The sequence below is a fragment of the Heterodontus francisci genome, chromosome 11 (genome assembly GCF_036365525.1).
Source record: "Heterodontus francisci isolate sHetFra1 chromosome 11, sHetFra1.hap1, whole genome shotgun sequence".
NCBI lineage: Eukaryota > Metazoa > Chordata > Chondrichthyes > Heterodontiformes > Heterodontidae > Heterodontus > Heterodontus francisci.
Window position 1 is genome coordinate 95396000 of NC_090381.1, and position 21345 is coordinate 95417344.

The window sequence follows — 21345 nt, forward strand, 5'->3', positions numbered from 1 at the left end:
GCCGCACGCACCCGCTCCCCATTGGCCGCCGCACCCGCACGCGTCACAGCAGCGCCCCAACCATTGGCCGCTCAAGCCTCAGCGCTACCGTCCGATTGGCCGCTGGCGCGCACCGCTGTAAACAAATCGTTACAGTGGGACCCGAATGGATACAAAGGAAGCGCGCGCCGGCCCAGGGCATTTACAGGGCAAAGGGAGCAAAACACTGAGACAGAGAGGGTTGGTATTGTGTTCTTCATGACTGAGATGGGGACAGAACAAATGCGACCAGCAGGGTAAGGGAGGGAGAGGGGGTAGAGACACAAAATCAGCATACAGGATAGGCAAAAAAAAAACAGGTATAGAGATAGAAGCAAAATACTGCGGATGCTAGAAATCTGAAATAAGTGGCATCTGAGAAGAAACAGAGTTAACGTTTCAGGTCTGTGACCTTTTCATCAGAACTGGTATATAGATACTTGTACCTATTCTTGCTTGTGACTAAGTGGATGTCCAACTAGTGGCAGGGCAATGACATAGATATAGTAGTCAGGGTATGTTGGCATTATGCAGGTATGAGGAAAAACTCAGTTAAAATCAGATGTAGTATTGTTGCATAACGGAAAGAAAAATATGGGAACCGAAACAATTTGGAGGGTAGGAGGCAGCAGGAACAGTGACCAGAATTTTTCAGTGGCCGGAGGGGAGCTGTCCATCAACTGAAAAGTCAGTGACAATCCCGCCTGTGAGATTAGAGGGGAGCAGGGGCATTGGGGCCAGCCCTCAGTGGGGCACAGGGTGCCCAATCAGGAGGCCCCCCCCCCACAGGCCGTCACCTTTTATTAGGTGGCTTTTCTGAGGCCTCATCCGCCTGCCAACCATAAAATCCCCGTGGCAATGGGATAAGGCCCTTAAGTGGCGTAAGGGCCTTGATTGGCCTGGGGCGGGCAATTTCTCACCACTGCCATCCCATGTAAAATGGTGGCAACAGCAGGTTGGGAAGGCACCACCCCCCCCCTCCCCCTCCCCCACCGTGTCTTCCTCTCCATTTTACGCCCCCTACCCCCAGCTCACTCTTTGGGGTGGAATAAAGTTCCAGCCAGTGACAGATCAAAACGGAATGGACATTCGTACAGCAACAAAAACCAGGACATAGAATGGATTGATGGTCAACAACAAATGGGCAAGCCCATGAGAAGCACTTCCACAAAAGTTCCCAATTATTGGGCAGCAGGAAAAATCAAATTTATACCTGCAAATTGCCTGAAACTATAACCTAGAACATAGATCATTTGTCTGGACCTTTTCTTCTTTGTTACAAAGCAAAATACTGCATATACTGGAAATCTGAAATAAAAACAAAGTCCTGGAAATACTCAGCAGGTCCGCCAGCATCTGTGGAGAGAGAAGCAGAGTTAACATTTCAGCTGTGACCTTTCATCAGAACTGCTGAAAGACCTTTCCTCTTGGTTTCCTACTTTACCACCATGATAGGTGAACAAAAATGGACTCGGTAAATGGCCATCATGTAATCTATTTTGTTCAATTGATATTGACTAAGCTTTATTCTCAGCAGATCAGATTCTTTGTTCTCTGGAATCTGAAGTCTATGAGTCCTTTCACACCCCTCCCACTTTCTTCAAGGGATTGCCACCTTATCTTCATCAATCTCTTACTCCTGGTCCATCTTAGTTTCTTGAAAATCCGCTTATGTTCATTGTGTTCCTAAGAAAGGTGAACGCATCTTACAACTTCCATTCTATTTCCCTTAGTACAAAGTATTTACAGCACAGAAACAGGTATTCATTCTCCCCACAAGCCTCCTCCCTTCCTTCTTCATTTAACCCCAACATATCCTTCTATTTCTTTCTCTCTCATGTGCTCATCTAGATTTCCCTTGAATAGCATAGATGCTATTCACCGCAACCTGGGGTAGTGAGTTCCACATTCTAACCACTCTTTGGGTAAAGAAGTTTCCCCTGAATTCCCCATTTATGCCCCCTAGTTCTGGTTTCACTCAAGTGGAAATATCTCCACGTCTACCCTATCAAAGGCTTTCATAAATCTTGAAGGTTACCCTTCTGTCTTCTCTTTTCCATAGAAAAGAGCCCCAACCTGTATAACTTTTCCTGGTAGGTATAATCTCAGTTCTGGTATTATAATCTTTCTCCCTTCTCCTATGTCTCCATAGCTTTTTTATATTATGGAGACAAGAACTGTTCGCAGTACTCCAAAGTGTGATCTAACGAAGATTCTATACATGTTTAACATAACTTCTCTGCTTTTCAATTCTATTCCCTTAGAAATTTGGTTTCTTTTTGTAAGTCCTTATTAAGCTCTGTCACTATTTTTAGTGATGTGTGATAAGAGTTGAGATGCAGGGGGGTGGGGGGTGGTGCGGGGCCAGGAACAAGACGAAATGCTCAAATGAGCAATGTGCCAGAAGAGGGACAGACCAATTTGGTGATAAGAACTGTATTGTCACTACAACAGTCTGGGCAGAGAATGTGATGGAAGGTTTCACCCAGGCAGGAAGGCTTCATTTATGGGGAAAGCATCAAGTCACCCTCATCATATTTCCATCATGGCCATAATAATTGATGCAATAATCATCCACAATGAGCTCACAGATGGCAAGGGCCTTGTTCACAAATGATCGGATATTGTGGAGATGGATGCAGAGAAGGGCGATGATCTATTGGCAGAGTCCACAAGTTCAGCACTGTGATGAGTGAATTGGACAGGAGGGAGATTGTCAAGAGTATCCCTCAGTGATTATGCTGGGTGGGAGGTCAGTGAGAGAACAGAATGGGGTTGGTACTCGTAAGGAGGAGATGTTGGTGCCTGCCTCCATGAGCTCTTCTGAGGATGCAGAGAGGCACAGAGGGAAGCTGTAGGCTTATCAAAGAGGGAAGCAAGCCTGGGACAGCAGCAGAATAGGAAGGTCAAGTAGTACTTAAGGGTTGTACTAGAGATTTGGGAGGGTAGAACAAAAAAAACAGTACAACACAGGAACAGGCCATTCCGCCCTCCAAGCCTGCGCCGATCTTGATCCCTGCTGAAACTAACACCTTCTGCACTTCCGGGGCCCATATCCCTCTATTCCTTTCCTATTCATATATTTGTCAAGATGTCTCAAACGTCGCTATCGTATCTGCTTCCACCACCTCCCCTGGCAGCACTTTCCAGGCACTCACCACCTTCTGTGTAAAAAAAAAAAACTTGCCTCGCACATCCCCTCTAAACTTTGCCCCTCGCACCTTAAACCTATGTCCCCTAATAACTGACTCTTCCACCCTGGGAAAAAGCTTCCGACTATCCACTCTGTCCATGCCGCTCATAACTTTGTAAACCTCTATCATGTCACCCCTCCACCTCCGTCGTTCCAGTGAAAACAATCCCAGTTTTTCCAACCTCTCCTCATAGCTAATGCCCTCCAGACCAGGCAACATTCTGGTAAACCTCCTCTGTACCCTCTCCAAAGCCTCCACGTCCTTCTGGTAGTGTGGCAGCCAGAATTGCACGCAATATTCTAAGTGTGGCCTAACTAAGGTTCTGTACAGCTGCAACATGACTTGCCAATTTTTATACTCTATGCCCCGACCGATGAAGGCAAGCATGCCGTATGTCTTCTTGACTACCTTATCCACCTGCGTTGCCACTTTGTGACCTGTGGACCTGTACGCCCAGATCTCTCTGCCTGTCAATACTCCTAAGGGTTCTGCCATTTACTGTATACTTCCCACCTGCATTATACCTTCCAAAATGCATTATCTCACATTTGTTCGGATTAAACTCCATCTGCCATTTCTCCGCCCAAGTCTCCAACCAATCTATATCCTGCTGTATCCTCTGACAATCCTCATCACTGTCCGCAACTCCACCAACCTTTGTGTCGTCCGCAAACTTACTAATCAAACCAGCTACATTTTCCTCCAAATCATTTATATATACTACAAACAGCAAAGGTCCCAGCACTGATCCCTGCGGAACACCACTAGTCACATCCCTCCATTCAGAAAAACACCCATCCACTGTTACCCTCTGACTTCTGTGACAGAGCCAGTTCTGTATCCATCTTGCCAGCTCACCTCTGATCCCATGTGACTTCACCTTTTGCACCAGTCTGCCATGCGGGACCTTGTCAAAGGCTTTACTAAAGTCCATATAGACAACATCCACCACCCTTCCCTCACCTGGAGAGGTGAAAAATGAAAGGAGGCATGATGACAGAGAATTCTAGGAGGCATAAAGGGAAAAGTGGAAGAAAAAGTGATGGGCTCAGGTCCAGAGTAGCAGTCAAAACACCGACACTAATGGACACAAGTTATAGAAGCCTAGTTACATAGCAATTTTTAAGGATACATATATCCTGGTAGCAAATAGGGAATGGAGAAGAGAAAATGGGATGGAGTCCAGAATTAAAATAAGAGGTCTCATGGTGGGATAACAGAAGGTTAACAGGAGATTTGATAGAGGTATTCAAAATTGAGGGATTTTGATAGTTTTCCCCATCAACTCTGTCTCAAGACACAGATTTAAGTTAAATGGCAAAAAATCCAGCGTGGAAGAGAATTTTTTTTTATTATAAAGTGAGTCATATGATCTGGAATGCACTACCTGAAAAGCTGGTAGCAGATTCAATAGTAACTTTTAATATTTAATAGGGAAATATATACTTGTAGGAGAAATTTGCAGGGCTACAAGAGCATAGGAGCAGAAATAATTGGATAGCTCTTTTAAAGAACCAGCGCTGAAATAATGAGATAAATAGCCTCCTTCTGTGCTGCGATTCTACACAGTAAATAAAATCAATGGGTTTCTACTCAAAATGGGTCAGTGAAGTATGGTGCAAGAACTTTACAGACAAAACTTTAAAACAAACTAGAAACTTGGAATGAACATCTTCTCCATGACCTCTGGGTCTGTAAAAGTAGTATTGGTCAGACCTGAAACATGAACTGTTTCTCTCTACACAGATGCTGCCAGACCTGCCAAGTATTTCCAGCACATTATGTTTTCATTTCAGAATTCCAGTATCTGCAGTATTTTGCTCTTATTTTAGTATTGATCAGCATTGTTCAAATAACTGGTGCTGCAAACCTTTTGCTATGTTCAAAGCAAAACAGATTTGCTGTAGATGACGGAAAAAAGTATTAAGGGTGCAGCCACCCCCAAATCCTCAATTATAGCTGAATGAGCAGCAATTAATTGACAACATGGCAGGTAATTTAGCCCTTAAGCATTATGGCAATATCATTTTTGCCTGTGGAGTTTGAATGAAGGAGGGAAAATCCCACCCATTAAGTCATCCTTTACAAAACTTCTCCCTAGACCAAAAAGCAAAAATAAACATCTGAAAAATGAATCACTTTTTCATTACAAGAAAACTTACCATTGGAAGTGTTACCATAGTGAAATGAAGACCATCTCTAAAACTTTGGGAGTTTCTGATCCTTTGCACTGTGTGGTACCTGCTCCTTGCCTCAGTGACTAGCTCCTAATGAATAAGCGTGTCTAGTTTATTAATATAGTACTTAATTGCGGTCAGTGTCCTAATCCTTTACCTTCCCACACAAAAAAAAATTGATAATTCCCAACGTCAAATCCTAAGGACAGAATAACTAAGATACACATTAATACAGTACTTAAATATTTTCAAGAATTAAAAATTCAACAACTTTTTATCTACACATTGCATATTAAACAAAAATGGCTGGGCAGACAGCATTTATTAAACAATAATGTGCTTGATTTTAAATTAAAAATGGTCAAACTCTGTTTGCTGTACAGCACTTTTAGTACATCAACTCATCAGCTTAAATGCAATTTCTGAAACTAAAAAAAAAAGAGTTCCATTTGTAAAGCACATGTGCAATTGAACAAGAATGTATTAATGTTAATGAACTATTAATAAAATATAAACTTTAAAAGGGATGGAGATCTTCTAAACTGGAGATTAGCATCTTTTGCTCGTACTGTAAGCAAGTTATGTTTATGAATTGGTGAGGCAGCTTTGCCGCATTTATTTTGGACCATATTTACCATAGAGCAGTATGATGAATGGAAACAGTAGGCTGTTGGTGTCATTTCCTGATTATTTGAGAGCACATTCTACATTCCTGCACTGAAGTCAGAACAACAAAAAAAAAAAGACCTGAGAGAGACCACCACTGTTGTAGTTAGAATAGTTTAATTTTACCATTGTGCATTGACTCAAACAAACATTTCACTTTAATTTAGTCATTGGAATATATGAAAATTATTCTCTACTTCTTAAAGTGTGTGGAGCAGAGAGGCCCAAAAAATACATTTTCTCCCCAACAGAGGCCAAGTAGATAAGATGTTGGCAGACCTTTGATGCTGTTTTCAAACTGGCGAACAGCAACCCAGAATGAGAATCCTCTGATCTTCCATTTTAGGAGGGATTACCTAACTTTTAGTGAGCATCACACGTTGGAATGAATGTAATCAACAATGCAGCACAATAGGAACGGTAATGGAAGTCCATGCCCTACCATTCCATGAATCAGTACAGTTTACTACTGTGCTGCTATACACAATTATTACTTGGAACTATATATAGGGTTCCAATGGAGGGACAGCATAAGATTTAACTGGAATGTACTAACTGTAATTGAACTGAAAGTCACCTTACTATGGGATACTGGCCACGTACTGAAAAAGCTTCAGTATAACAGGAAGAGTAAATGAAGTCATTGCTTCAAACAAGTTTCATAACCCCAAGAAAACTAAACTATAAAATGGAATACTGTAACAATTTGGGTACTATACAAGGCCGGCTTCATAAGTAACTAGAGTTTAGAGTTCAACTGTTTTGAAGATGACTTAAAAATCTGTTAAAAATCTGACTTTTACAAATGTAATTGCAACTTGAACAATTGAAAAAAAAAAAGTGCCTTCATTACTATCTCAAGTACTACACTGAAACGGCTGAACTTTTTTTTAAGCTTTCATAATACTTTTCTTTGTTCAGTTTAGTCTAAATTATTTTACAATTTGAAATGGAAGCTAAACCTGCATCTCTATGCAAATAATTACAATAAAAAGTCTAATAAGGCACATACTGGTAATTTGTAAACTGCCATTTTGTAGAGATATAGTTCAAGTAGTAATAAAACATGTAGTTACTTGTTCCAGATTAAAATACTCAGAGGTAGACATTTGACTTATGTCCAAGAAGACACTTGCATTTATATAATGCCTTTCGCAATCTCAGGACATCACCAAAACGTTTCACAGCCAATGAAGTACTTGTGAAGTGTCGTGATAATTCTAACTGGCCACCCATTATAGAAATCACACAATTTTCCTTTTCATTGATTTCAATGGAAGCTGGAATTGTGCGGTTTCTATAACAGACAGCCATTCTGCAATGCCAGTTTCATGCCCAGGCTGCAAGTTAAAAATCTAACCGCTAATGTTTTCGGAATACTCTTCTGTACCAGAAGTTACAATGATCAAAGCAGGAGACACACACAGGGGGGTGGCGGGCAACGCACCTGACTTTCAATCAAATAGTCACATTTTCAAAGGTCTCAGTATCAGTCACTCCTGCTCAACTATCACTGATTTGAACTGCATTTCACCATTTTGACTGCCATTTAGATGCAAGCTAGTTTGCCAGGAAGGATTTGAAAATTTAAAAGATCTTGAAACCTAAATTATTTCAATATATGTTATTACAGGCACAAATGGTTTTATACTGGAAAGTGTTTCCACAGCAATATCTACTAAAAACCGAAACAGAACTCACAGTATATCATTGTAAGCTTTATACTAAGTCGATTGCAAACATGTACTTGGGACATTTATAGAAATAATCCTGTCAGTGCCATCTTTTATTCAAGTAAAAATTCATTCCTGCTTTGTTTTATTGTACCAGTTCATGGATCGTCTTACAGCCAATTCCCAGTTCTCTATGGTTGGTTTATAGTGATGTAACACATCTTGAGGTTTGAAAATTTTTTCCACAGATCTGATAGTCTTCAATTCTTCTCGGCTGCCCCAGTATCCTGTAACAGAATTAAGATTTTTTTTTTTTTTAAACACATACAAAAATCTATGTGCTTTATTATGAAAGATGCAAACCCCAGGCACTGTAGTACATGGATCTTCTGAACTTTTGTTCCAATATATTAAGACATCAATTTGTGCCAATGATTCCCCACAGTCAATGATTTTTGTCTCATCAAGGGGGTAAATACAGGATTAAAAGACTAAGTGCATTCTTATAGGAATAAAAAAAAGTCAGGAGAGTTTTCAATGTGAGTCTAGAGTTAGATTGGTAGACACCCGGGAAAAAAAGTGTCCCCGGTGTTACGACCTCAATGAGGCCATTAACTTTAAAAACACAAAATATGAACTCCCCAGACCAATTTAAAGAGTTACATGACAAGATTTAACGTTTTATTATAACTACCAAAACTCTCCATTAACTGAACAGTACTTTATACCTAATGTTCTAATTTAGAGAAAGGTATTTTTCCTTCATCTGTTAAAACACTTAATACCCCCCCACCACATTTAGTTACACAGTCCTCATTGAAGCAATATCCTTGCAGCTAAAAGTCCCCAACTCCTCCCAGTTGCAACAGGCTGGATCTCCCAGTCCTTCTCAAAATCAATGTGCTCTTCACTCCCTTCTTCCGAGCACTTTCAACCTGGAAACTGGGTTCCAGTCTTTCACTATGTCAGTGTTCGGACAGCAGGTGTTTCCCCCGCTCGCTCTCCCTCTCTCGGTCCTGAGGCTACCACCACTGGTATTTGGCTTCCGGTCTTGCTTACAGCCTAGACTTCCCCAAGCCTCTAGAATTTATCCAAAATCAATAGACGATAGTCATTTGCTTTTCCAATAGGCAGAGCCCAGAAGTCTGGCTACAGCGGAACCACCCAGGCTTTCCTTTGTTTCCAGGTGTTAACAATTGTAACTTGTATTTACATTTTAAGAGCCACTGGCTCCTTGTTTACAATCTGAAAGGTTGGGAGGGTCAAACCCATTGTTGTTCAGGTGCTACAACCTTCCCTTCTGCTTTTCAAAAGGGTCTTTGATCTGGGATCTTTGCTGTCCTGGTAACCAAGATCCCGGTCTTGTCCTTAAGCAGCATTGATGGGAGGTCACATGGCTCTTCTGACTCCATTTTTACACTACATTAAAGCTCAGTTTTTAAAAACAATCATGCTACAAAGTCCAGCGTTCATAACACCAGCTACTCACTTAACAGATTGGTACAAGACTTAGAAAAGAAAATGAAGATAGGTAAATTGGCCGTTGTAAATTGCCCCTAATGTAGGGAGGTGGTAGGGAATATAGGATTACTGTAGGGTTAGTATAAATGGGTGGTTGTTGGTCGGCACAGACTCGGTGGGCCGAAGGGCCTGTTTCAGTGCTGTATCTCTAAATAAATTAAAAAAACTAAATAGATTAAAAATGAAAACATTTAAGTAGATAAATTTTTAGGGGAGTGAGAAGATACTTACCCATTTGAGTGGCATTTTCTCAAATGTTAATAAAGGAATTCCTCTTAATATATCAGTCAAACTTTGCTATCACATTAAGAATTTGTAACCATGTTACAATTAGAAGTTAGTTTTTGAAAATAAAATGTTGTCAATTATATAAGGAAATAGAATATTTTTGACATACCAATTGCAAGACCAGCTAAAAAGGCTGCCCCTAGACTGGACATATCCACACGTTTAGGTTTCTCAATGTTACAGATAAGCAAATCTGTGGTAAGTTGCATGACAAACTGATTGTTGCATATACCACCGTCTGCCCTGTAAACAAAAACAAAACAGTTCATCAGCATAAAAAGACTTGAACAAGTAATAGAATCCATCTATATAGGTAAAAGTCAGCTAAAGACCACATCAACAAAAAGCATAGTCTATTCTTACATTTTAGAAATAAAAGCTTGACATTTTCACTGGTCAATTATAAAATTTAGCACTTCAATAGTGCAAAACACATACTGTAAACCAGTGTTCTGATACTAAATAGCATATACCTGATGCATGTAATCGGAATGTTTACTTCTTTCTGCATTGTGTCATAAAGTTGTTTGTTCCTAAATGAAAAAGAAATGGTCAAAAATATTATTGAAATACAAGGTGGTAAGAAGGTGGAGAACTTGTCACATGGCACTTCAATGTACAAATACAATTGTTGCAAATTCATGGATTTCGCTCATTTCGTTTGAGTTCAGATGGATTCTGCTGCTCAAGAGACAATGCACATTTGCTGAGTTCTCAGCAGCACGTTAGAAGCAGTAGATTCAAATTTCATCTGATTCAGAGGCCAATGTTGACTGGTGTAATGTTATGCAGCTAGTGTTAATAATTGGGGAGCAGTTGGATTTGACTGACATTCTACTCTTCATATTTGCTGCATGTTTTATGTTTAAATCTCTACAATACCATTAGCTGTTGTAAACTATAAAAATTGTAGGACCCAGTGACTGTGACAAACGACTGTTAAATTCAGTAAGTAGATTACAAGGGGGGGGGGAACTTTTAATCCAATGGTCTACAAAAGGTCCACAAGGGAAAGTTACAGAAAATTTAATATTGCAGAGGACAAGGTCTGCTTGCATGAACTGCTGCAAAACCATGGAAAGAAAAAAAAAAGTGTTAAAGTAAAAACCCCAAATCTCACCAAATGATCTACAAAGTGGAAGAACTCCTACAATTGCCAAGCCTCCCGTGGGAGGAAGATAATGGTTCAGAGTGAGTCACCCTGTCTCAGAAGAATGGCAGAGCTCAGGTAGGCCACTAGCCTGGCTTTTGCCAGAGTACAATGCACAGGAAACCCCCCCAAAAAAATTACATAACAGATGCCCTCCCAAGGAAGCGGTCATGGTAATCTTATTAAAAGAGCATTTATTTTAATATCTAGATTGTGCTTCCATAGTGTTACTGCTAAGATTTTATTTTTTACTATTCCCTATTTTTAATCCTTTTAAGGCAAGTACACCACAATCCTTGCTTAGAAAGCATTGCAGTTAGAGCCAGGAACTTGCCATAACAATCACTGGTGCTCAGTGACTGGCAGCTAGATGTATGCTTCTATTGGACTGCTTATGCCTTGCCTACTGTTTTTCTTCCCAGAAATGTAGTTCACCATAATGCAATACTTCAGCAACTACACTGGCCATGGACTGGCAATATCTGACCATAGAAGATGGGTTCAAGTTTACAGTTCTTTGTCTTGTCATCACCTAGCCATGATACTTGGGTATGTCTGTAACTGAGAACATGCAAAAATAAATCCCAACATAAAAAATGTAAAAGGTTTATTCAAAACAATGGAATGAAATTTCCATCTACAGACTCAAGTTTCAGTGAACAACTTGTATAAGTCTAACAGCTCTAAATTCCGCTAATATACACTGGAGGTTGAATAAAACAGATTAGCTGAAAATAGTACTATTTCCCTCACTTAAGGGCATATTTTAGATATTGAAACAAATACATGTAACTTCTTTACTGCACCTGAAGGCTATGGATTCCAATATTGCTCGTACTAGATGAAATTTGGTCGTTGAAGGTTTCAGTCCCATAAATGATGCACACGCATTAGGATCATTTAAAGGAGCCTGACCAAAAGAAAACATGTTTATTTCAACAGAAATATATAGTGCGACATGTGTACACAAAGTATTTATCAATTTTGTTTTTTAAAATGACTTAGAGGACAGCGAAAGGCAGCATTAAAGGAGGAAAATGATGTCTTTTTGTAAAGGTTTTCATTCCAATAATTTGCAGGGTGGGTCAGCTTAAAATGTTATGCAATCTTATGTATATGGTGTCTTAAGAAAGTTAAGTCTTTCATTTATACATAATCCACAAATTATGAAATAGTTCCCTGCAATCAGTTCATAGTTAGTTGTGTGAATTATAATGAAGTATATGCTTTTGTGACAGCATAAACTGCAATGCAATGTCCTCCAGTAATTGTGAGTGAGTGCTTTACTTGATGTGGTACTGAGACATGTGAAGCCAGGTAGGCCTCAGATTTGACTATTGGTCTTTGTCATGTTAGCTCAGCTCAGCCAGGACAACATTTGGGCCAGCACAATAGGCTCAGGTGAGAAAGGAGAAGGGAAGGGAAGAGTACAAGGTTTTTACTCCTGTTCAATATCCTGTTCCTCTGCTGACACATACATGTTGACATTAAACGAGATGGCCATTATGCCCCCGCATTTGTTGAAACATCAGAGGGGTCTTGGCATTTTTAGATTCATTTTTTCCCCCCCAAAGTGAAAAAGGTAGGAGAAATAAAAAAAAGTTGAAAACTAGGCCCAGTTGACATACAACAAAGCTAGCACTGTAATCTATAAATCTACAGAATCAGATACACTCCACACAATATCAAACAGACTTAAAAATCAGGAGTTAAAAATGAAAGCACTATATCTATATAGCTTTAAATAATTTAGGCAGAGTATTAACTCACAGTTAACATATAAAACTGATCTCAATTTCATATCAGATGTGAAGGGAAATTGAACCCAACTGAACAACTGCTGAAATGAAACAGAATTGGAGCACACTCATTACCAAAATAGTTACCAATTTCTCTATTCTCCTCCAGGAGTGGAATTGCTGAAGAATTGGCAGATATGAATCAATTGCTCGACTACCTTGCCCAAGGGGCCGTTATTCAAGCAAAAGCTTCCATCATGAGAGTCAAAAAGCTTTTCGCCATAGTGAGCAAAACATCTAGGTCCTGATTGCTGGTGATGGGGGAGGTAAGATGTACCACGAGGTGGGTTCCAGGTTTCAGCCTGGCTACCAGGAAGTGTGAACTATTTCATTATAAGTTTGGGAGCAGTGTTACTCATTTCTCAAAGGGTTAAAAATGCTCTCAAATTAATAGCGCTCTCATGGCATTGCTTATTAGGTAGTTTCAGGTCTTGATATTTAGCTAACCTGATTGTGCATTTACGATCACTGCTGTAAGCATGAAAAGCCAGATACTGTTGTTACTGAGGTCAGAATACAATAGTAATTCCTAGTAAATTTGAGGCTCTGTGTTGACGACCAGTTTTTGCTCTTAGAACATATTAAACGTACAAAACAAAAAGTGAGACTCTGGTCTCTCAAACAATTGTACAACCAGTTCTCCCCTGGGATTTCTTGTGGAAAGTCACAAGTACGAAGTTTTAAGGTGTTGCAGAGTTTATATCAAGCAATGGAAAATGTGTTATTCTAACGATGTGGAGCTGAGTCTTGCTGAGATCACAAAACTTAAACTTCTAAGTAAATAATGGTTCAATGGTCAGAGTTTAAGTATTGCTTGAAGAAACTCAGATTGTGAATGTGGTGAGTTTCAGCCTGCAGTTCAGAAGGACCCAGCATCAAGGCAATCATTTAGAATCACAGATGACAAAGTTTGTTTTTTTTTTATAAAAAGGTGCGATGAAGATATTTTTGAAATTATAGGATTAAGACATTGTGATAAGTAACCTAAAAATAAGGTGTCAGCCTGATGAGCTACAACACAGGACTACTTGCCAAATAGTGGAAGCAACATGCAATAGACAGAGCTCAGGGATCCCACAAACAGATCAGATCTAAGCTGTGCAGTCCTGCCACATCCAGTCATGAATGGTGGTGGACAATTAAACAACTAACAAGAGAAGAAAGCTCCACAAATATCCCTACCCTCAATGAGGGGAAGCCCAGCACATCAGCACAAAAGACAAAGCTAAAGCATTTGCATCCATCTTCAGCTAGAAGTGTCGAGTGGATGATCCATCTCGGTCTCCTCCTGAGGTTACCAGCATCACAGATGCCAGTCTTCAGCTAATTCGATTCACTCCATGTGATATCAAGAAAAGGCTGAAGGCACTGGATACTGCAAAGGCTATAGGCCCCAACAACATTCTGGCAATAGTACTGAAGACCTGTGCTCCAGAACTAGCCGTGCCCCTATCCAAGCTGTTCCAGTACAGCTACAACACTGGCATCTACAATGCACAAGTCAGGAGTGTGATGGAATACCGTCCACTGAGCTGGATCGGTGCAGCTCCAACAACACTCAAGAAGCTCGACACTGTTCAGGACAAAGCAGCCCACTTGATTGGCACCTCATCCACCACCTTCAACATTCACTCCCTTCACCACCTACGCATAGCAGTAGCAGTGTGTACTGTATACAACATGCACTGCAGCAACTCACCAAGCCTCCTTCAACAGCACGTTCCAAACACACAACCTCTACCACATAGAAGGACAAGGGCAGCAGATGCATGGGACCACCACCACCTGCAAATTCCCCTCCAAGCCACGTACCATCGTGACTCAGAACTATAATCGCCGGGTCAAAATCCTGGAATTCCCTTCTTAACAGCATTGTTCGTGTATCTTCACTCCAAGGTTGGATTAGATTGGGCGGCTAGTAGTCGGCCGGCGCGGACACGATGGGATGAATGGCCTCCTTCTGTGCCGTAACTGTTCAACGGTTCTAAGGATTGCAGCAGTTCAAGAAGGCAGCTCGCCACCATATTCAAGGGCAATTAGGGATGGGCAATAAATGATGTCCTGGCCAGCAACACTTACATCCCATGAATAAAAATATGTTGTTGGCAGTTTTCCACATTTACATTTGAAATGACTGGCTTTGTTGTAAAGATTGTTGGAAAAAGTTTATATGTTAGCAAATCAAATGCAAGAAATTTGCTTGCAATAAAATGTCAATATTTAAATACAACATACTAAATCTCTCCACAAGAGGAGTGAGGGGGAAAGCACACAAACAACTATCATTTGCATAGCACCTTTGAACATAGAAAATTATTCCAATGGGCATCACAAGTGTAAAACAGGCAAAAATGGACATTGAAACAAAGCAAGGAGTCGTTTGGCAGTATAGAACTTGAGTATCGCTGAAAATAGACATTTTGTCAAAGCTGTTCATCTTGCAGTCATCATCAGGACAATTTGAAAGAATAACAATGTAAGGGAAAGCAACCAAATTTATACAGTATGACAACACAGTGCTGATTGGTAGAGACATTACCATGGAGAATGCATCAGTTTATGGTAACTGAGTTAACTGCCAAGCTTTATTTGAAATTTAAACCAGGCAGCTGGACTGATTCCTCAGGGCAATGCCTTAACCAATGAACCAGCGAATGGCTGTCACTTATTTTGTTTAGCTGAAACAGGTGCAATGTGTACATGTTCTTTCTGTCTGCAAAGTACAGGGCCCTGTGTATTAATGTATGCAGTTTCCAGTATACGCAAATGTGCCACACTGCGAGCCCGAATGAATCTTAAATTGGTTGTCAGCGTAATTCTAAGCACACTGAGGATTATTTAGCAAATGTTGTCTAAACGTGGAATCACGTCTAATGTCGGACACGATGTTTCCAGTTTTGCAAGCACGAGCTGGTTAGGTACAGCCTGTATCTTGCCCATTGCGAACAGCGTAAGGGACATGATATGATCTGCCAGTCTTTGGGACATACAGCCTATATATTTAGCATCACAGTGGCACTGAAATTCATATTTCACATTACTCATTTGTGTGATAGGCAGAACATCTTTTTGGCTTGACAGCAGCATCCTGTTAGTGGCGACCACAACACATGTTGCTACTGCACAGGAGAAGTGTGAAACAGCTAGCTTCACTTGCTGCTCAATTTTTGGGATACATTGCCCTTCTAGGGCAATTGGAGGTAGACTGGGCATTTTTCAGGGCCACAAATGACGGCCTTAGGCCCATTCACAAGTTTGCGTGATATACAGCGAGAAATGATCTGATCAGGGTAGCCATGGTCATGCAGAATGCCTTTGATTTGCCCCATTTCAGCATCAAGCTTGCATGGTGAACAAATGGCTTGGGCTCTATTTACGAAGTTGCCAATAAAGCCAATCTTGGAGCGCATGGAACTGCAAAAATCCCAATGCATGTATTGACCAGTGAAGGTAGGTTTGTGGTAGACCATAATAGAGAACCCCTTAGCAGATTTCTCAACTAGTACATCAAGGAAAGGGAGCTCATTTGACTGCTCCATTTCAAAAGGTGAATTTCAGCACAGGATGGAGCCCATTAAGATGTGTAAGGAAATTATTACATGCAGCTGCGGATTCAAATATAGCAAACGTATCATCTACATATCGGAAATATGCAAGAGGTAGGAGGTTAGCTGTCATTCCCTCGAAGACACGTTTCTCATGGAACCCAACAAAGATGTTTGCGAGAGCTGGACCTCGAGGGGATCCCACGGCAACACCATCTATTTGGGCATACATGGTGTTGTTAAAACTGAACTCAACTGCGTGAGTTGCCAAGTTCATAAGTTCAATGAATATTGATTCACGCAAATGGTGGCGGGTCTAGATTGCCACGATATAGTGCTGCAGCGCAAATGTTTATGGCTCAAATGGAACATTGGTGAATAGGCTAGCACTCTCCATGGCAACACCTCTACCAGAATCCACTTGCCAACCAACCAATCAACACTCTCTTCTCATACAGTATAAATTTGTTGATTTTCCTTACATTGGTATTCTTGCAAATTGTCCTGAGTGCAAGACAAAAAGCTTAGACAAAATGTCTCTATTTTCAGCAAAGCACTAAGTATTAGATGGGGTGAATTTTAAAGGAGGATCTTAACCAAAGAGATGGAGGTGGCAGGGCGATAGGGTTTAGGGAGGGAATTCTCGGGTGCGGTACCTGGTTCTGAAGGCATGGCTGCTTCTGGTTCAGCAAAAGGGAGGTGGATGCAAAAAAGGCCATAACTAGAGAATCAAGGTTTTCAGAGGGAGACAGAGGTAAAATTATTTAAATTTGACAGAAAGGACATAATGATACATTTCTGGAAAATCCATTTCAAAATCATTATTCAAACCATAAAAAAGTCAATTAGCTCTTACCCAGTGATCTTCTAAAAAGGGTTGCCCAGCTCCCAGAATACCTCAATGAAAAGGACTTCTATTATTACTATTACCATAAATCAGTTCTTCGTTTCTTCCTTCCTTTTCCAATTTAGTATCTAATTTTTTAATGGGTCATATTTTTTATTTTTTTATTTGGAGATACAGCCCTGCGGCCCACTAAGTCTGTGCCGACTATCAACCACCCATTAAACTAATCCTACATTAATCCCATATTCCTACCCCATCCCCACCTTCCCTCAATTCCCCTACCACCTACCTATACTAGGGGCAATTTATAATGGCCAATTTACCCATCAACCTGCAAGTCTTTGGCTGTGGGAGGAAACCGGAGCACCCGGAGGAAACCCACGCGGTCACAGGCAGTACCCAGAAATGAACCCGGGTCGCTGGAGCTGTGAGGCTGCGGTGCTAACCACTGCGCCGCCCATGTATTCATGTAAAACCAACAAATTGTAGTCACAAGACACGAGTTTGGGATGGTGTTACATGCATACACATCTGTAGAAATACAGTATCTTTTAGTAGCTTTGGACACTAATACTGAACGCATTGCATAAACAAAAGTACTGTTCCACACCACTGAATGAATGTACTTCTGGTAATACTTTGCACTAGCACATGGAGACAAAAATGGCATTACATGTTGAGGCCATTTCCTTCCCAAGATGAATGGACAAGAGATAAAAAGATCAAAATAAAACCCCTTAGTGAGTTGGTTTTAAGAGGCACCTCAAATCACTAACTAAAAAGTTAACTGGTCACAAATGCTCCATTATTTTGCAACATCTTGGCATTATGTCTGTTTTTATGTTCTCAAAATACAGGTAACAAGGCCACATTTATAATATCCATATTTGACTGGAGAAAGTGGACTGCCTTCTTGAACCACTGCAGTCTTTCTGGTGATGGTGCTCCTACAATGGTGTCTGGTAGGAAATTCCAGGATTTTGGCCCAATGAAGATGAAAGAACAGCGATGCATGTGCAAGTCACAGAGGGGAACACAGAGGTGATGGTATTCCCATGGCATTGTAAATGTCATGTGTGGCGTGCTATCAAGTCACAGAGACTGGGAAACTTGGACATTTGATCCTTGTTCCAGCTTTACCTCAGTTTCCTCCATGTAGAGAAATTCAAAACCTTCACACTGCAGATTGCCAATAATGAACAGCTGAGAACAAGAACCCACTGTGTAGGCATTTGCAAGCACAAACCCCTGTCCTACCACTTCACACAATAGGACATTAGACCTCCAAAGTGTATGCCACCATGTGAAACTATTGTACAGATTATTAGCTGGGTAGCTAAAGAATAATTTGAAGAAGCTGGTCTTTTGTTTACCACAATTTCAGTATGTTCAAAATCCTACACAGTAATAAAAACACTAGAACTTTTATAGATTGGTGTAATTGGACATTTAAATAGCTCCAAGAAGAAAATTGCTACAAACATTGGTTGCTGTTGTAAATTACATTGCACTCATCAAGTTGAAGCTACAGCAGTTTTACATAAAAGCAGTTCAGGATAGGCAGTGTGTTGGTGCATCAATGTACTGCATTGCAGTGTGTTAGAATATGTGTTCACTCATGTTAGTATATAGTTTTGGTTACAATAATCAAACAAAGGAAGCAAAGGGTTCAAGGTGGCAAAAACCATGCAATTTAGATGTAATGCCCATTGTCTGAATGTAATAAAAATTTGAGGGAATCAGGTGTCAAAGCTAAGGAGCTCTCAACTGTTTTCACTGCTAGCCTCACATGCAATGTAAAGATTATCCTTTTGAAATCAGCCATTGCACTTTTTAAAAAAAAAATTATTAAAAGTGCCATACTCACCCAAGAAAATTCTAATACAAGGTGTTAACTGTATATAATTAAACTAATCACAAGCATTTCGGAATTGCTGTAGTAAAAAAAAAAGTACAATTTATTGGTTGCGCACATTTACCTGTAATCCACTAAATGATGGGACAAAGAATACGCCATCTGAATTTTGCACTTCCTGCACCATCTTTTCAGTTTCAGCAACATTGGAGAATAAACCTGGAAAAATATGAAGGCTTAATGAAGAACGGTGGATTGGGTCGTTCAGTCGGTTAAAAAAATTGCCAGTTCATCTAGGCTAGAATCCAGTCTTGAGTGACTGGAAAAAGATGCTTCCTTTTGTTGGCTCGAAACTCAGCAACAAGTAACTCACCTCCTGACTCCCCAGAGCCTGTCCACTGTCTACAAGGCACAAGTCAGGCATGTGATGGAATACTCTCCACTTGCCTGGAGGAGTGAGAGTGTTATTTACAATATTCCATCGTTCCATATTAGTAGAAGGTGATCACAAAGTGCATCACTTCACACTCATCAGTGTTGAACTCCATCTGCCATGCTTCTGCTCATGCAGCAATAGAACCCTGAAATTTCATTTCCAAGGTCTGCACTGTTTTTTCCCTATTTTCCTAAAGATCCTTGGGTGTATTCAGTCTGGCCCAGCAGATGGTGCCATAGTGGTAATGTCATTAGACAAGTAATCAAGAGGCCCAGGCTAATGCCCTGGGGACACAAGTTCAAATCCCACCGTGGCAGCTGGTGGAATTTAAATTCAAATAAATAAAAATCTGGAATTGAAAGCTAGTCTCAGTTATGGTGCCATGAAACTATCTGTGGTCATAAAAATCCATTCAGTTCACTAATGGTCTTTAGGGAAGAAAATCTGCAGTCTTTACCTGATCAGGCCTACAAGTGACTCCAGACCCATAGCAATGTGATAAATTCTTACATGCACTCTGAAATGGACTAGCAAGCCATTCAGTTGTCAAGGGCAATTAGGGATGAGTAACAAATGATGGCTCCACCAGCAATGCCCACATCCCATTAAAGACATTTTTTAAAAATCTGAAAAGTGTAGATGAGCAGCGACACCTTGGTCTCCATATACACAAATCCTTAAAAAATGGCAGGGCAAGTGGATAAGGTGGTTAACAAAGCATATGGGTTACTTGGGTTTATAAACAGAGGCATAGTCTGTAGGAACATAGGAGGAGTAGGCCGTTCAGCCCATCGAGCCTTGCCTGCCATTCAAAATGATCATAGTTGATCATCCACTTCAATGCCTTTTTCCCCACACTATCCTCATATCCCCTTGTGTCATTTCTATTTAGAAATCTGTCAATCTCTGCTTTGAACATAGTCAATGACTGAACTTGCACAGCCCTCTGGGGTAGAGAATTCCAAAGATTCACAACACTCTGAGTAAAGAAATTTCTCATCTCTGTCCCAAGTGGCTTCCCCCTCATTTTGAAATTGTGTACCCTGGTTCTAGACTCCCCAAACAGGGGAAACATCTTAGCTGCATCTAACCTGCCTATCCCTTTAAGTAATTTGTAGGTTTCAATGAGATCACCTCTCATTCTTTGAAACTCTAGAGAACACAGGCCCAATTTCCCCAATCTCTCTTCATAGGACATTTCCACCATCCCGGGAACAAGCCTGGTGGCAATAATACCCTTCCTAAGGTCAGGGGACCAAAACTGCACACAGTACTCCAAGTGCAGTCTAACCAAGGTTCTATACCATTGAAGAAAGACTTCACTACTCCTGTACTCAAATCCTCTTGCGATAAGGCCAACATACCATTAGCTTTCCTAATTGCTTGCTGCACTCGCATGTTAGCTTTCAGTGACTTATTGACGAGGACACCCAGGTCCCTTTGTACATCTACACTTTCTAATCTCTTATCTTTAAAGGAATACTGTGCACATCTGTTTCTCCTACCAAAGTGGATAAGCTCACATTTTTTCACATTATAGTCCATCTGCCACGTTCTTGCCCACTCACCAAGTCTGTCCAAATCCCCATGTTGCCACTTTGCACCTTCCTCAACACACGTTCCTACCTAGTTTTGTGTCATCCACGAACTTGGAAATATTACACAATATATATCAAAGATTTGGATGAACAGCTGGGGCCCAAGCATTGATCCCTATGGTATCCCACTAGTCACAGCCTGCCAACATGAGAATGACCCATTGATTCCTACTCTCTGCTTTCTGCCTGTTAACTAATCCTTAATCCATGCCAGTATATTTCTTCCTATCCCATGTGCTTTAATTTTGCTAATGAACCTCCTGTGGGGGACTTGATTAAAAACCTTCTGAAAATCCAAGTATACCACGTCCACCAAATCCCCTTTATCAATTCTGTTAGTAACATCCTCAAAAAACTCCAACAGGTTCGTCAAACATGATTTCCCATTCAAAAATCCATGTTGACTGTGCCCAATCAGATCATTACTATCCAAGTGTCACATTTATCACATCCTTTAGAATAGATTCTAGCATTTTCCCAATGACTGATGTAAGGCTAACAGGTCTGTTGTCTCTCTCCCCTCCCTTCTTAAATAGTGGGGTGACATTTGCAACCTTCCAATCTGCAGGAACTGCTCC

General features: G+C 40.7%; 1 protein-coding gene across 5 annotated transcripts in view; it reads right to left on the minus strand.

The window, feature by feature from the left end:
• Nucleotides 1-5759: 5759 nt before the first annotated feature.
• gk5 (glycerol kinase 5) overlaps nucleotides 5760-21345 on the minus strand; it is a 91578-nt gene continuing 75992 nt past the window's right edge. For 3 of the 5 annotated variants that reach the window (XM_068042575.1, XM_068042577.1, XM_068042578.1), the window contains exons 14-18: nucleotides 18858-18952; nucleotides 11494-11597; nucleotides 10011-10070; nucleotides 9647-9780; nucleotides 5760-8015 (exon numbers count right to left, since the gene is read on the minus strand). In XM_068042575.1, the coding sequence (XP_067898676.1) occupies nucleotides 7858-8015; nucleotides 9647-9780; nucleotides 10011-10070; nucleotides 11494-11597; nucleotides 18858-18952 (551 nt within the window). In that variant the 3' untranslated portion in view covers nucleotides 5760-7857. The remainder of the gene's footprint in view (nucleotides 8016-9646; nucleotides 9781-10010; nucleotides 10071-11493; nucleotides 11598-18857; nucleotides 18953-21345) is intronic. The other 2 variants (XM_068042579.1, XM_068042576.1) reach the window with 2 other exon arrangements.